At 31.6% G+C, this 15,737-nt stretch overlaps 1 protein-coding gene across 1 annotated transcript in view; it reads left to right on the top strand.

Moving 5' to 3' along the window:
- TMEM65 (transmembrane protein 65) overlaps positions 1-15,374 on the top strand; it is a 47,036-nt gene extending 31,662 nt beyond the window's left edge. Inside the window, exons 3-8 of the mRNA XM_082858569.1 lie at positions 40-84; positions 3,091-3,158; positions 7,453-7,507; positions 8,376-8,418; positions 10,287-10,392; positions 12,414-15,374. Of these exons, the coding sequence (XP_082714695.1) occupies positions 40-84; positions 3,091-3,158; positions 7,453-7,507; positions 8,376-8,418; positions 10,287-10,392; positions 12,414-12,515 (419 nt within the window). The 3' untranslated portion in view covers positions 12,516-15,374. The remainder of the gene's footprint in view (positions 1-39; positions 85-3,090; positions 3,159-7,452; positions 7,508-8,375; positions 8,419-10,286; positions 10,393-12,413) is intronic.
- Positions 15,375-15,737: the final 363 nt, after the last annotated feature.

Genomic DNA, 15,737 nt, shown 5'->3' with positions numbered 1-15,737 from the left:
GTAACTAATTCTTGACCACACCCTTTCTTTCCCCTTCAGAAAAATTGGAAGCTCTACCACCCACCCCAGGACAGCTGAGATATGGTAATGGTTCTATAATTGTTAAATATTTGTGCATCTGTCTTTTGGACTTGAAATAACTGTGTTACTCATTAATAGTACAGAAATCATTCCAGATAGAGTGGATTATCCTATTTATTATGCTGAAGCAAAAAGTTTGTAAACTTGGTTTAAGACATATTACAGTATTATGGAATTTCTAAGATTGTTAACCATATCTATTATTGTTTAAATATTGTTACCATCTAGAGATAGAATTATAGTAGAGGTTTTCTTAATTCCCAAGAAGAAGGGTATGTTTAGTTTGGATTTAAGTTGGGTAATTTCAGAACTAGAATTTCTAGGCTATTTTCTTTGGTGGAGAAAATACTCTGATTTGTTCTTTGTAATAAGGAGGAAAGTAAAGTTCATTTTAAACCACGAGGAAGAAGAGCTTTACAATGCTGCTGTTGTGCTTTCTTTATTACGATTGGAATAAGTATTCAAGGGCTAACACCAAAGTAATGTAAAATAGTTTGGGATCTTACTATAAAGACAATGGAAGAAGAGAATTATTTAGCGGTGCGGTGAATTTGAATAGGTTGTAAGTTAAAGCTAAATATTAGATGTGATTTGCTAACAACTACTGAGTTAGAGAATAATATTTCCCAAAGGAAACTGAAGAAATTGGTAGGATATCATTACATGCTGGAGAGCAAACTTATATAATTAAAATGTAGTAGCCAGTTCTTTTTAATAGTTCTTTTTACTCTCAGAGGTAGAATATAATTTGTATTAGAAATAAGTAACTTTTCCGAGATATCAAAACAGTTTAAGAATTCTTTAAGACGTTTCTTTCCCAGGTAATCTTTTTTTATTCTTCTAGCTTAGATTCATACAATCAATATCCATAGCACTGTATAATGCTATTACCATTTTGGGGGTCATATTGAAATTACCTGCTTATATGGCTGTGTTATCATACCCAAACTTCTTGAGGGCTGGTAACCAAGTATCTTTGTATCTCAAGTGCCCTGTGGAGTGTCCAGTACATGTTTATTTGACTTTCTGAAACTTATAATTTTCCTTTGGAATGAAAATAAATTTTTATTTACAGGACACATTTACTTAGGTCTAAACATCAAAGCATAATATATTTTATAGTGCCAGGTAATTATTATAGCAGTGTAGCAACATGCCTTGGTTTTATGACCAGGTTTTTACTAAGATAGCAATTAGTCTAATCTTAAACTTAGTTTAATAACCTTGACACCTAATTTTAAGATATTTATAACTAGCCAGTTTTAGAGATGCCATCAAATTAACCCTAAAATGTTTAGTAATCCCAAAGGTTTCATAGCTACTTTGCCATATTTACATTTCAAAGATGATTGAGATGTCTGGAGAGTCTTCTCTCCAGATATACATTTAAGTAGCTCTCTTTTCACTGTAAATGTTTCATATGGTGAATTTTAAAAATTTCATTATATTCTTTTGACATGTCAAATTTGTAATATGTTTTTGAAATTCTGTATGTGTTTTAGAAGCTGATTATTATAAAATTTTGAATGTCTGGTCATTAAGCAGCTAGATCTAGGCAAAAAGTCAAAGAACTAAGTCTAGACTCTTTAATTAAAAAATCCCATTTCATTAATGTGCCATTTGATTTTTATCATCTTTCATAGCTTTTAAAACAATATGCTTAAAAAAAACAAAACAATATGCTTTATAATTTAAAAGATGCTGCTTTTTACCTGGGACATTCTTATATGATAACGAGAAGAACTCTGAAATGACCTAGGATATATACTATTTTCCCCCTTGATCTTAGTCTTCGACAGTGCTTGTGGGTAGAAATGTTTCTTGTTTTACTGCTTATTAGCCTTCCCTGATTGGTGTAAAGTGGTATCAAATTTTCATAACTTATGGATTATATTTTAATTATACTTTTTGTGGACTTAACTGCATGAAAAGGAAAAAGATCTAAAGGCACTGAACACATATATAACGAATTGGTTTAAGGGACTATTTTTTGGATGTGGTATAAAACTCAGAGCCTTGATGTTTATTTTTAAAAAGTCCTCAGTTGAATGGATGTTGACTATACCTTGGCAAATTTATAGAATAACTAGAATAAAGTCTTAACTATCCCCAGCTTTTAATCTGTTTCACAGTCTTCCTTCAATTCTCTTAATCTGGAATTCTCTTCCTTTCCAAATTAGTTGTCCTCAACTTATTTAACTAATGTTTATTGAGCATCTACTGTGCACTAGGCATTCTGCAATGTGCTGAAGATGTAAATAGGAAAAAAAATGAAGCTAAATATATTTTTTAAATAGGTATTAGTTCTTCCTAGTTACACTTCTGTTTTCTCAGGTCATTCAGATTATGTACTAGATAAATAGGGTGAGATGTGCCTTTGGTAGGAAGAGATCAAGTTACATTTTCATTTAAATCAAATATTGTTTGTTTTAGTTGGTGAAAGCTATCAGGGATACTGATGTGTTGAGGGGGGAAAGAGGACTTTGAACACAGATGTCTAAGACAGATGAGATCATCACATTTTCCTAACATTTGTTTAAAAAATTGTTTAATGAGTATAAGTGCAGATAGCTTCCCTGATATTTGATTCAGAACACTTTTTATTATTTCTAATATGGAGATCAATTTTATGGTATCAGTAGTTAGGTCTAAGAGAGAAAAAGATTGATGTCAATAGTAATTTAACAGGTAAAACATGGTACTTGTGTATTTATTTGTTCTGTCATTAACTGTATGTAATTTGTACGTGTGTGCGTTGCCAATTAGGAAATACAAAAGCCTAACACAATTAATTTTACATGTTATGTGTTTTTTATTTTGTTTTTTCCCCAGTATATCTTCCACCAAGTATATAAACAGAGGAGAAGCAGAATCTTTTGTCTATGGGGAATGGAAAGCAAATTCCAAAACTTAAATCTATTTATGAGAGTTTAATCATATAGTCTGTTTTTGTCATTTTAAAATTATAGAAATCTTAAAACATATTTTTCTGTTTTTGATGTTTTTCAGTATTCATCCACAATGCGATACCTTTCATAGGGTTTGGCTTTTTGGATAATGCAATTATGATTGTTGCAGTAAGTTCTTTCAACCCTTCTATTTTGAGTTAATAAAGAAATTAATGTGGTCTAAATTTTCCTAATAATTTACATATTGTAGCTATAAAGTTTTAATTAATATCATAATGAACAAGGCTATTTTTAACTATATTTCAGGTTAATTAGACTGTAGCTCAATTTTTAAGGCATCATATCTATTAATCATCAAGACTTTTGGTAAAGCATTGACAATAATAAACAAATATTTATTGGGTCTGTATTATTCTGTTCTAGTTTCAACATTCTTACTAAAGAATAAAGTATGTAAAATTTTCTAATGTTCTTTAATTGTATCAGCAGTTCTTATCATGTGTATGTTATTAATTAGTTCCTTGTCCAGTTTTCCCATACAAAAATGTTTTAAAGGGTGTTTGGATATACAGTCTATCCATTTAACCCAAAGATGATTTAAGTTTCAATTCAGAATACTGTGAATAATAAACCCTTCAGTCTTTGTTCCATCGTAGTGTTAAAAAGTTCTCCTTTGCTGAAGTCATTTTAATTTAAGGTTGTTTCTTACAAGTATTGTTTAGTCTCAGGGATGGCTGATTTATCTTTCTTACTCTTCTGTGACACTTTTTGTCACTAGATACCAATATTGGATCCAGATTATAAAGTCATGATGAAAATGCAGGTCTTCTGAAACTGCCCAGTGCTCTATCCACTTCTCTTCAGGGACTCAAACTTTTAAAAAGTTCTGTAAATTCTAGGTGTTTTGTAGGAGACCGCTCAAAAAAGAAATGGAATGATTTTAGGATTATTGAATGTGAGGGAAATATATTTGAGAGATGCCAGGGTTTTTTTTGTTGTTGTTGTTTGTTTTTGTTTTTTGTTTCAGTGTTTTGGAGGTCACATGTACTATAGATGGATATAAATAGAATATTTGGTTTCAAAATAGGGATAAAAGTATAATTTACATTGTATGGATTATAAAATTTGCTTAAAGAATATCTAAAATTGGTTCATTCAAGAATGGTTTTCTTTGGTATGTAGTCTCACCTTATGTCCAGATTGATAAGGTGGGATCAGATACCCAGAAAGTCTAGACATTCACCTGGTTGAGGAAACACAGGGTTCACCCCTCAGGAAGGTATCTTGCTCCTTAAGCAGTCACAGAAGATACTGTAGCATGCACATAATTTGAAGGTGATAAGCACCCATTGGATACATAATTCTTTAGCAAAGTAGTCTGGTAAGAGACTCTAAAATATAATTTCAAAATGCTAGTTTTTTTGACTGACTATGACATTTTCCTATTATGTATATAAGAATCAAGTTGGCTATTTTATATATCTGTGAATATGAGAAACTTGTTCAACCATACCACACTACCTTTTCTGAAATTACTAAAACCTTGAGTTGGTTAGATTATTTAAATAGTTAATGTAAATAAAATCTAATTGTAATGAAAACCCGACTATGATGAATTTAGAAGCTATAGTTTAAGGTCTGATGTGTTCTTGAATAGATTATCTGAATTAAAGCTTCTCTGTTTCAGTTTTACACTCAATATTTTAGATTCTCTTTATTGACAGCTGGTACCTCTCATTCTACCATCTTAATAATCATTTTTTTTTCATCTCAGTTGGGCAGACCTTAGATATTCAAATGATGAAAGACTGACTTGCTACAGGGAAGTGTTGAGATGATATATTTTGCATAAAGAGGGGTGCAGGGAGATTTTGAAGAGATATCAGAATAGGGAAACTGGGTAGTTTCTTAGATCTTGAATAAGACCTTCACAGTATGGTCTTATATTTCTTTGAAATAAATATCTAAAGTAACAGATATCTGTGTTTAAATACAGATACCAACAAGACAAAACAAATAGAATGACCACATTCTAAAGTCAAATTACTGTAATGTTCCTATTTTGTATTACTCAGGCCTGTGTCTCATTATTAGTGTAACTGAGAGTGGACTATTTTTCCAGGCCTGAGATGGTTGACTCTAATTCAGTAATATTTGTTTTTCTGGTTTACATTGAAATCCAGTTTCAGGAACGTATCACCCGTTTTTTATTTATATAGTACTGAAATAAATAATTAAACTACTGGCTTAAACCTGATTAAGAGTAATAGGTATGGCAAAAATATTATCCTGTGATAATTGCAAAATAATTCAAGAACAGTTAAATTTTCCAAAGAGGCTTTTTAATAGACCATAAATAATATAACTGTAGGATCTATGAAAAGGGAAATAAGTGAACATTATTATCTTAAGGATGTTTTTCACCTTTTTTTTAAAAAAAAACAAAAACAAAACACTGATTGCCTCCAAACATTGTAGGATAGCTATGACTGAAGATAGTAAGTCAAGAAGATATTTTATTCTTCTTTTCTATCATGCCATTTTATGTTTTTCCTGTTAGGTATACTCTCTTAACTGCTACCTAGTTATAGTCATGTAAACAAATTCCTATACAACTTCTCATAGTAGGTTTGACCTTTATTCTTGGCTGCTGTTCATACTAAGCTTTTGATTTCATAGTTTTTTCTTATATTTTTATATTATTGGGATTGCTTTTTATAACTTATATTTTAGTGGGTTTTGGGGGGATTATTTTTCTTACAATTTAATTAGGATAGAGTTGATTAAAATTCTAGCATAGATTAATCATATTAAGGTGATGAACCAAGTATAACTTTAAGACAACTAGTATTAGGTTTATTTATAATTTCTACCTCACCTGTTAACATGAAATTTGATGTAACTGTGGGAAAAAGGAAGGGAGTGGATAGTCCATTGCCTTCAAACCGACCTTGACTTTATGTGAGGCTTTTCATGCTGTTTGAAGGATCTTCACGTTTCTTAAATTCAACCAAATGATCAAGCACTTAAATGCTTTATAAATACATATATTGGCAAACAGATTTTTTGGGGGTCATTTCTAATGATTCATTGCTGTTAAAGATCCTGTATTTATTTTTTTATACACTATAACTGTCAAGTGCTTCTCTTCTGTAGTAATGCTCCTGACTTTTTGGGTTCCATATATAAAGCTACTTCTTCATGCCTGTTTTCTTCTTCAGAAATCTGTTTCTTTGGGTATCTTTACAACCTTGTAACTTTAAGTGCCTGGGAGAGTTTTGTACATCACGCTGTTTGGTCCATACTCTACAAGAATTATATTTTAAAGGAGTGGAATCAACAGGCCTAGGGGAAAGAAAATTGAGGAAATTAAACTTAGCTTCTCTTCAATTTTATAAATAATTGAGTAATACAATATTTCTGTGTTACCAGATAGGACATTCTTTTTTTTTTTTCTCCACAAATATCGTTGAGATTTGTAGGGCATTCTTTTTTTTTCTCCATAAGTACTATTGAGATTTTTTTTTAAGTTTTAGAAATTTTCAAGCATCAGTATTCAAGAGAGCTTTTGAAAGTTAAGTCCACTTATGGCAGAATTGTGTAAGGATTAGAACTGAATTAGCACAATAGATGGTAGGATTTCTTCTTTAGTCTATGTAATAATCCATTAGAATGGTTTAATCTTCTTCACTTCAGTTCCTTCTCTTTAAAGTAGAAGGAAAAATACGAGCCCGTCTTTTCTTTAGAGAAATGAGATAGACATAGAAAATCTTAAACTCCCAATAAATTCAGTGGAAATACATGGAACCTCATTTTTGCTGTAGGTCTATTGTATTAAATGCTATTGTTGTTTATAAATGAATCATACAGTCTCATTACTTAATGGTTAAAGAACTAAGTGTTTTAAGGATAATTTTTGAAGTCTGATTTTTTTGGGTCCCTAGAAACTGGTTTTGTCTGTCTTTTAAATCTTTTATAGGGTAAATATCAATAGTATAGTTGTATCATTCAGAATTTAAAATGTAGGTGAGTTGGTTGTCTTTGTGTTCAAAAGCATTAAAACAACTTTCTGTGGTAAGAAAATATAAATTCTAGATTATTAATTATGAATTATATTGCTATGTGTGTTGCTATTTTTTATTTTTATGAAAGCCTAATTTTAATAAATAAAATATTGATGTTATTTCTGCATGACTGCATATATTAGGTTGGCCAAAAAGTTCATTTGGGTTTTTCCATAACCTCTTATGGAAAAATCTGAATGAACTTTTTGGTCAACCCAATATTTAATAATTAAGTGAATTGCTGTAGTATATGTGTATATTTATGCATATTTTATATATATAATTTTGCTGTGATAACATATTGATTATTTTACCTCTTTTTATTAATGTTTTGCTATTCTTTGATAGTCACTTCAGTTTTAATTTTTAAGATTAATTTCTTTGTAATCATTTTTCAGGGAACCCATATTGAGTTATCTATTGGAATTATTTTGGGAATTTCAACTATGGCAGGTATTTAATAATAGTAATGTTATTATTCCATTGTATATTTATGAAACATTTTAGTAGGTTAGGTTTAGAAGAGGATACTTTATTTGAATGAGTTTATTCACTGAGATGTCTCTTAGTTTATCTACGTAATCCTATTCCTCTACTTTTTAATTTCGTATATGTAGCATATATTTTTCTGAGAAAGTTTAGGTACTTTAAGTTAGTTAATGGGTAACAATAATCTACTAGATTGACTATATTAAAATTTTTTTCCTCTTAATTCAGTGTTACCCTAAAACCTTCCTACTCTTTTTCTCTATCAAATTATTTATTTTCAAGTTGGGCAGAAAAGTCAAGGAAGGAAATACAAGATTGAAAATCTAATTTGGTTCTGTCTCCTTCTTTCCCCCCAAATACCACTGTACTCTTCATGATGGTGACGTTTGGGAATGATTCTGTGTTGTTTTATTCTATGGAACATAGAATATGAAGTAAATGAGTTGATGAAAGAGACATTTCCTCTCCTTGATTTTCTTGAATGTCATAGCTGTACATATAGCTTTACTCTTTAACTTTCAAGTATTCAAATTCCCTTAAATATTATCTGAAAGTTAAACTACAAAATATTGTACAGGTGTTTTAATACTGAAACCAAAATGGAAACTGGCTGCCACATTAGAAAAAACCTACTACTTGATGGAGGTAGAATACTATAATCTCAGAAATATTGTGTTCTATTTTGGAGATCTCAAGATTCAGAGCTGTCAGATGAACTACTTTGGATATTGTCATTGTAGTTTAGAAATGTGATAACTCTTCCAGACCAGTGCTTTATTGATTTTTCTGACTTCTATGTAATAATTCACTTGTCCATTTTTCATTTTTTTAGCTGCTGCTTTGGGAAACCTTGTGTCAGATTTAGCTGGTCTTGGGTAAGTTCATTCATTTATTCATTTGGGCATGTGTGTACTTGCTCTCTTTCTCTTCTCCATTCTCCTTTAATTGAGAAGGATTTTAAAAAGGGACATTTATTTTTGCATGTGTGTTTTATAACTAAATTTTTAACTTTAATGTTTCTAAATCAATAGCACTAAATCTTTAAATCTTTGGTGTGCATCAAATATAGATGTCTCGCTCACATCCCAGTCATGCAGAATTAGTGTCTCTGGGGATGGGACCCTGACATTTGTGTTTATAATCTTCTCAAGCAATTGTGATATGTGCAAAATTTTTTCTAAAACTACCATAAGGTAAGTTGAATTTTCATTTACTGAAGTGTTTATATGTATTTTATAAACATTTCCAAGGGTGAGACAGGACTAAAAGTAAGAACCCCTATCACTATTTCACCCCCACCCTCCTCCCACTAAACCCAAAGATAAGAAATATGGCTCAAATGTGAGGATACTGTCTGGGCATGTTTTCTAGAGAGAGGAATTTTCAGAGAATAATGGCCAAAACATACAGGGACTCGGCAAGTTTTTGCTCTTTTTATTCCATGTGGTAGGAATGATGAAACAAACTGAGGATGCCTACTTGGAAAAGGCCAGCTTTCTCTCTTTCTGTTTTTACATTCTCTCTTCTAAGCGGCAGATGGCCTGGGCTGCTTCCTGAGCTTGGGGAAGCCTGGGAAGTATAAATTAGACTAAGTTGGCATTAATTTTTGTGATAAACATATTTTCTCTTGCTCACTCTTTGGTTCTGTTTCTTCCTTTTTTGGTTCATTAGAATGGTAAGTTTTGAGATTTGGATCTGGGTCTAGTAGAGGTCTACTTAGCCCTATAATCTGGAGGAAAGCAGCTTTATATATGACCTAACTCTATATATTAGACTTCTGCACTGGAGTTTGGGGCCAAAGCTAATGTTAAAAACACAGTTTCTTTGTTCTGGGCCGAAGCAAAAATTTTATATTCCTGGAATTCCTGACAAAAACCTATAATGATGTTACCCCTTAAACATTCTATTTCCCAGTTTCCAACATTAAGGTTAATAATGATAATATTATATAGCTACTGTGATAGCTTTCTATATTTAATAGAATGAAATGATCGAATAGATCTCTAAGACCATTTGGTTTTAGATTGTATCATTAAACAATTATTTTTTTATTAGACATAAAGATTTGTTGGGAGTCTTATATTTAAGAACTACTTCTCTGCCTTTTAAAAATAGCATTAGGTAACAAATACCACATTTTATCAATCTTAGCTGCACAGGTTTTTAGAACTTAACATATCTGACATTGGGATCTATCTTATAATTGATGGTATGCATAGTTTAATTGGCAATTTTTTTTCTTTCTTACAGTTCTTAAAGTAAGATTGTATCCAATAAGCAATGGCAACTTAGAATTGATAAATACTTGAAATTGCCCTGAAAATTGTAGGCTGTTTTTCTTAGTATATTAATCTGATAAATTTTGGAAATTTTTGTTTTCTGATGATAGTTATTAACTTATATGTTAAAGTGCTTTGCTTTGAATTTGGAATAAATGTATAAATTATAAGTGTTGTAAAAATTTTTATATACCTTGAATTGTTCTTTTTAAGGTAATGGTAGAGAATAATTACTCTAAGTTAATTAATTTACCTGTATATTAAATATGTCAGTCTGAAAAATTTTAAACCAAATATATTTATACACAATGAAGATGAAAGTTGTAAAAGAATGTTTATACCATATCTAGAGTGCCAATTACAGGTATAGAATTATCTTATCTTTGTAGTAATTAGTTTTTCCTATGTGAGGACATTGTGTTTCTCTTTAAAAACTTATATTCTGTCCTCTTGTATTTTTAAAGACTTGCAGGCTACGTTGAAGCTTTGGCTTCCAGGTTAGGCCTATCAATTCCTGATCTCACACCAAAGCAAGTTGACATGTGGCAAACACGTGTTAGTACACATTTGGTGAGTACTTTATATGGCTTATGACGGTGAATTTGGGTAGCCAGAGCAAGACACTGTATTCAGTCCCTTGAGAAATTTGAGACTAAAATTGATTTGAGTGGAATTTTTAACAGAAACTGTCCAAGGCTTGGCAGGTTCAGAAAAGCAGTAATTTTTTATTGACTATTTTTGTAGGTATACTTGATTTTTGAAAAATTCTTTATATGATTCAGTTACTGTTGAGGAGTATCAGTTATGTGCTGAGACTGAAAGACATAAAATGAGTAATAGACTATAGTTCTTTTTAAGGATTGTGTAGGTAAGGAACCAGACATATTAAATAAATTATAATTTAGTGTGACATATTCAGTAATAGAATTATGCACCTGATATAGCAGAAGCACCAGGAAAAGAATTAACTCTTTGTGGAGAGAAATTTCTTTTGGTGTGGAGATTTCTTGGTGAGTATTAGATCTAAGCTTATTTTGAAATTATTGATGAGACATTTGCTAGGTGAATGAGAGAATTCCAAGTATATTGACTAACAAGTAGAAAAGCATGATGACTAACTGGAAGTTCCTAGCGGAGAGAGACAGACTGCATCTGCTTGGACCCTGTCTGTCTCCCTGGTACCTAGCATAGAGTTTGGTATTTTGTAGATTCTCAGTAAATGTCTGTATGAAGACATAAAACTTAATTCAAAAGTGTATAACCTTAATAGTCATCATAGAAATGCATCATTTAAAAATCATTTATAAAAATTAAAAAAAAATTTTAATGTAGGTGAGATCGCAGAAAAATTGTGTGTACGTATACATATAAATATATTGCAGTGGGTATACAGATATTTGCAGTTTTGTCTAGAATAGATAGCATGGCAGTATCCTATGGTTATGCACAAATATTCATATTATTTGATTTTTAAATAAATCATTGAGGAAGAACTATACACAGATGTGTTTATTGTTCTGTCATTTGCAATGGTGAAAAAGTAGCAATGATTTTTAATGGTAAGGAGAGCTTGAATTCCCTGGTGGTACAGTGGTTAGGACTCAGTGCTTCCATTGCATGGGGCCCGGGTTCAATCTCTGCTCAGGGAACAAGGGTCCCACAGGCCACGTGTTGTGGCCGGGAGAAAAAAAAAAAAAAGAGCTTTACGTAGATTATAGGCCCATCAATTCAGTGGAATTTAGAAGTTTTTTTATTAAGTTTATGAAACAGTTTGGAAAGGAGTTTATTATAACATGGGTGACTGTGGGGGGGGGAAGGAATAAGGCAGAAAACAAAGCTATGTTTACATAATGATTAGACCTACATATAATTAGGTGTACATGGGGATAAATATTGAAAAGGAATATATACAAAGGGCAGCAAATCCAAATATATTGAGAGTACTTGGTGAGATATTTCCTTTCTTCCTATCTCTGACATTCTTAAAAAGTGTTTTTCTACTTGAATACTTCTTTAATGTTAATTTATTTTTTTAAATAAATTTATTTATTTATTTTTGGCTGCATTGGGTCTTCATTGCTGTGCGTGGGTTTTCTCTAGTTGCGGTGAGCGGGGACTACTCTTTGTTGCAGTGCGCGGCCTTCTCATTGCAGTGGCTTCTCTTGTTGCGGAGCACGGGCTCTAGGTGTGCGGGCTTTAGTAGTTGTGGCATGCGGGCTCAGTAGTTGGCGCATGGGCTTAGTTGCTCCGCAGCATGTGGGATCTTCTCGGACCAGAGCTTGAACCCGTGTCCCCTGCATTGGCAGGTGGATTCTTAACCACTGCACCCCCAGGGAAGCCCCTCTAATGTTATTTCTATGGCAATTTGAAAAAAAATTTTTTTTCCTTGTTGCTTTGAACTTTACGTATTATTTGTTCTAGAACCTTTTGTACATTATTATTATATTTAAGTTACTATGATCAAAAGAAATACAGTCACAGTTGAATTTTTTAGTATATAGTAATTTTTAATTTTTATCAGATACTTAAGCAAGGATTCCTCTTACAGGGGTAAATTAACTGTCAAAAAATCTTTTCTTTTGTTTCCATAGGGCAAAGCTGTTGGGGTGACTATTGGCTGCATTCTAGGAATGTTTCCTTTGATTTTCTTTGGAGGAGGTGAAGATGATGAAAAACTGGAAAAGAAAAATTAACTCTCTTAGGATACCTATAAAAAGATGTAAACTAATGTACCTCAATTATTAAATATGCTGTCACAACATTTAGGAATTAAGACAGTAACAGTGCATAGATATGGGATCAACTAATTCAGCATGTATTATGGAAAACACTAACTTATTGTGGCTTGGTTTTCTTGGGACATCTTTTTAAAAAAAAATTTGTGTAAATTGTTGAAATGCTTTTTCATCAATGGCAGTCAACATTTTACCTTTTCTTTTTCTTTCTTTATATACCAAAATATCATTTAAGTATCAGTCATTGATGTGCTGTGCTGACTTGGGGTTTGCCTATTTGTTGCTTACCACGTGTACATGCATGAACGCATTTTCTGTTGTTGTTCCCTTATAGTTACAATTCAACCTTAAGATTTTTTCCAAATTACTTAAGATGTTTAACATCAGTTAAAGATTTTTTTTACTCTTTTTGGCAACATCAATTTTGTACTGTTTCACAGTAAACATTTACAATCATAATTTCAGTCATTTAAAAAAAACTCTCACATCTATTCAAAATGGACAGAGACTTTAAGTATTTTAAGTACCTATCACTCATTTTAATTTTCAGACCTTATTGTCTCAAGAGCTGGAGATTAATCAGGATGAACAATTATGTGGTCTCCCTACTACATAAAACCATATATGTTAACAAGTGTATTATTTTGAATTTTTTTTTTTACCAATTTAATTTCTCAGTTTTGAATAATTACATAGTGATTTCTGACTCCTAAGGGAAAGTCATTATTTTAGAGTATTTTGGGTTTTTTTGTTGTTGTTGTTGTTTTTGCGGTACATGGGCCTCTCACTGTTGTGGCCTCTCCCGTTGCGGAGCACGGGCTCCGGACGCACAGGCTCAGCGGCCATGGCTCACGGGCCCAGCCGCTCCGCAGCATGTGGGATCTTCCTGGACCCGGGCAAGAACCCGTGTCCCCCTCATCGGCAGGCGGACTCCCAACCACTGCGACACCAGGGAAGCCCATTTTAAAGTATTTTTAATGGGGATTGTGGAATTAATGTGTGAACTAAGGGGTTTGACATGACACTTGGAAAATTAAGAGGCTAAAAAAATTTTTTTTACATTAGTATAAAATGGAAACTGTCAAGAAGGTTTATGGTTTGAGTGGTGAAGTTGAGGTGATATTTGTAAGGTTAATAAAATACAAATAATACTGTTTGGGAAGGCTTTTCCCCCCACAAATGTCTTCTCATCTGAATTGAGTGAGTTTGAGTACTCATAATTTTGACATTGTTATATCTTCTTTAGCAGATTTTATTTCTGGATAACTTCTTTTGAGGTGAAAAATAAATATTTTATATTTTGCTTTTTGCTATATATAGCCTAGTGGTCAAAAGACATATGAGGAGAAATTCTTGCTCCCTTTTTTGGTCCCTTTTCTTTTTTTGTGGTGTTTAAATCATATTTTAGATTGAAGTTACTTATGTCCAGTCTTGTGTATCTGATTTAGGCATAGATAGGATTCATATCTATACTTGTGAATCATAAATTTTAATTTTATGAACCTTAAAGTTTGTTAGCATGTCGTCTGTTACACAGGCTAAAAAATTACTCTTAATTGTAAGAGTTGATGAACACATCATGGAGGAGAAAAACAGAAATTAAAGTTACTATTTGGGCCACTGAAATTATTTATTTTGCTAAATAGATGCAAAAGAAGGGAAACTTAAAGATGGCTCTATTTACAGCTACCTTATTTTTAAAGTTTTATTTGCACATATTTACTTTGAGGTTTTATTTTCAGAGGAGCTGTTTTTTCTCACAAGGCAATTTGTCATAAAGTCTCTTCTGTGTACTTCAAAATGATTTTAGTGGTATCCTTTAATCATAGATTTTGAGGGAAAAAATAAATCATAGAAAATAAAAATAAATATATAACATTCTTATTATGTACAAATACTATGACAGTCTCATTTGATCAAATTAGAATTATAAAACTTAACGTTTTAAATAGAACTGTGGTTTGTATCTTCCATGTAATACCACAGACACACCAAAATTTTTTTTTATTATTTCAGATGATAGGATTAGAGTGATCATTTTAAAAAAAAAATGTTTTTTTTTTTGGTAAATGTTTAAGTGTTTTTGTCCCTAACTGTAATGCCAGTCCTTTCTGTTCTCTAAAAACATATTTTACTGTGGTGCTTAAATTTTCTTTTTATTAATTAAATCCCATATCCAGAAACTTTGCCTGTGAGTTTAGAAAGGGCTTTTGATTAGTGCTTTCATTTTTTTTTGCTCGTGAAAATAACCCAGTCCTACAGAATCTTTTTAGCTGAGCGTCTGTAGAATTATTTAAAATGTCAAAATATGGAATATATAACCTTCATATTGAAAAGTATTTTAATCTATGGACACAATAAAAATTTACATCATTCAGGTAATGAGTTAAAAAAAAAAATGGAGCCCTTTTGTCCTTAACCTAAGGTACACATTTTTTTCAAGATCTTATTTTATATACTAGTATGGTGCTTTGCACAAAGTGACTTCTGAAAAATGGTTCCCTTTAAGATAATGACTTCATATAATCATTGTTTCATATTACTTGTCACGAGGAATTTTATTTCAGATTGAAACTGGAATTCTTATTTCTCATATTAGCGATTTCTTTTTTGGGAGCAACTATAACTATGGTTAAATGCAACATGAGCTGTGTCAGTACTCTTCATTTGAAATTCATATTGTCTGTGTATTATGATTTATTGACTTGTTTATGCATGTAAATTAGGTGCATTTTGTTGGCACTGTATGTTAAATGGTGACCAATGTTTTTACAAAGGAATCGAACAAAGAAAAATACATTTTAAGAAATTTTGGAATGTGGTTTTGATTTTGAAATTTGATTTTCTTCTTAATCTCAGAAAACCCTGGTTATTCTGTAGCTTAAAAGAAACAGGATTAATAAATGCAGATTTGTTACAGGGTTGTAGCAATGACACTGAGACAGTAAAATGGAACTATTTACCATTTCCCTGAAGTCCACACTTGAGATACAACATTACACATTATGAGAGAAGGATGATTCCCATATTGAGATAATTTGATCTTTAATAGGATGTCAAAAAAGCTTTAGATAGAGAGATTGGCGAAAATTACACTGATGGGTATTTATTTACAGCAGAGATATCCAAGCCTTCTATATAATAACACCTCATTTACTTTACTCTGTTTTTCCAGAAGAT

This window comes from Leucopleurus acutus (assembly GCF_964270905.1).
Source record: "Leucopleurus acutus genome assembly, chromosome: 17".
Classification (NCBI taxonomy): domain Eukaryota; kingdom Metazoa; phylum Chordata; class Mammalia; order Artiodactyla; family Delphinidae; genus Leucopleurus; species Leucopleurus acutus.
Note: the sequence above shows the minus strand (reverse complement) of the source record. Positions and strands in the feature narration are given on the sequence as shown.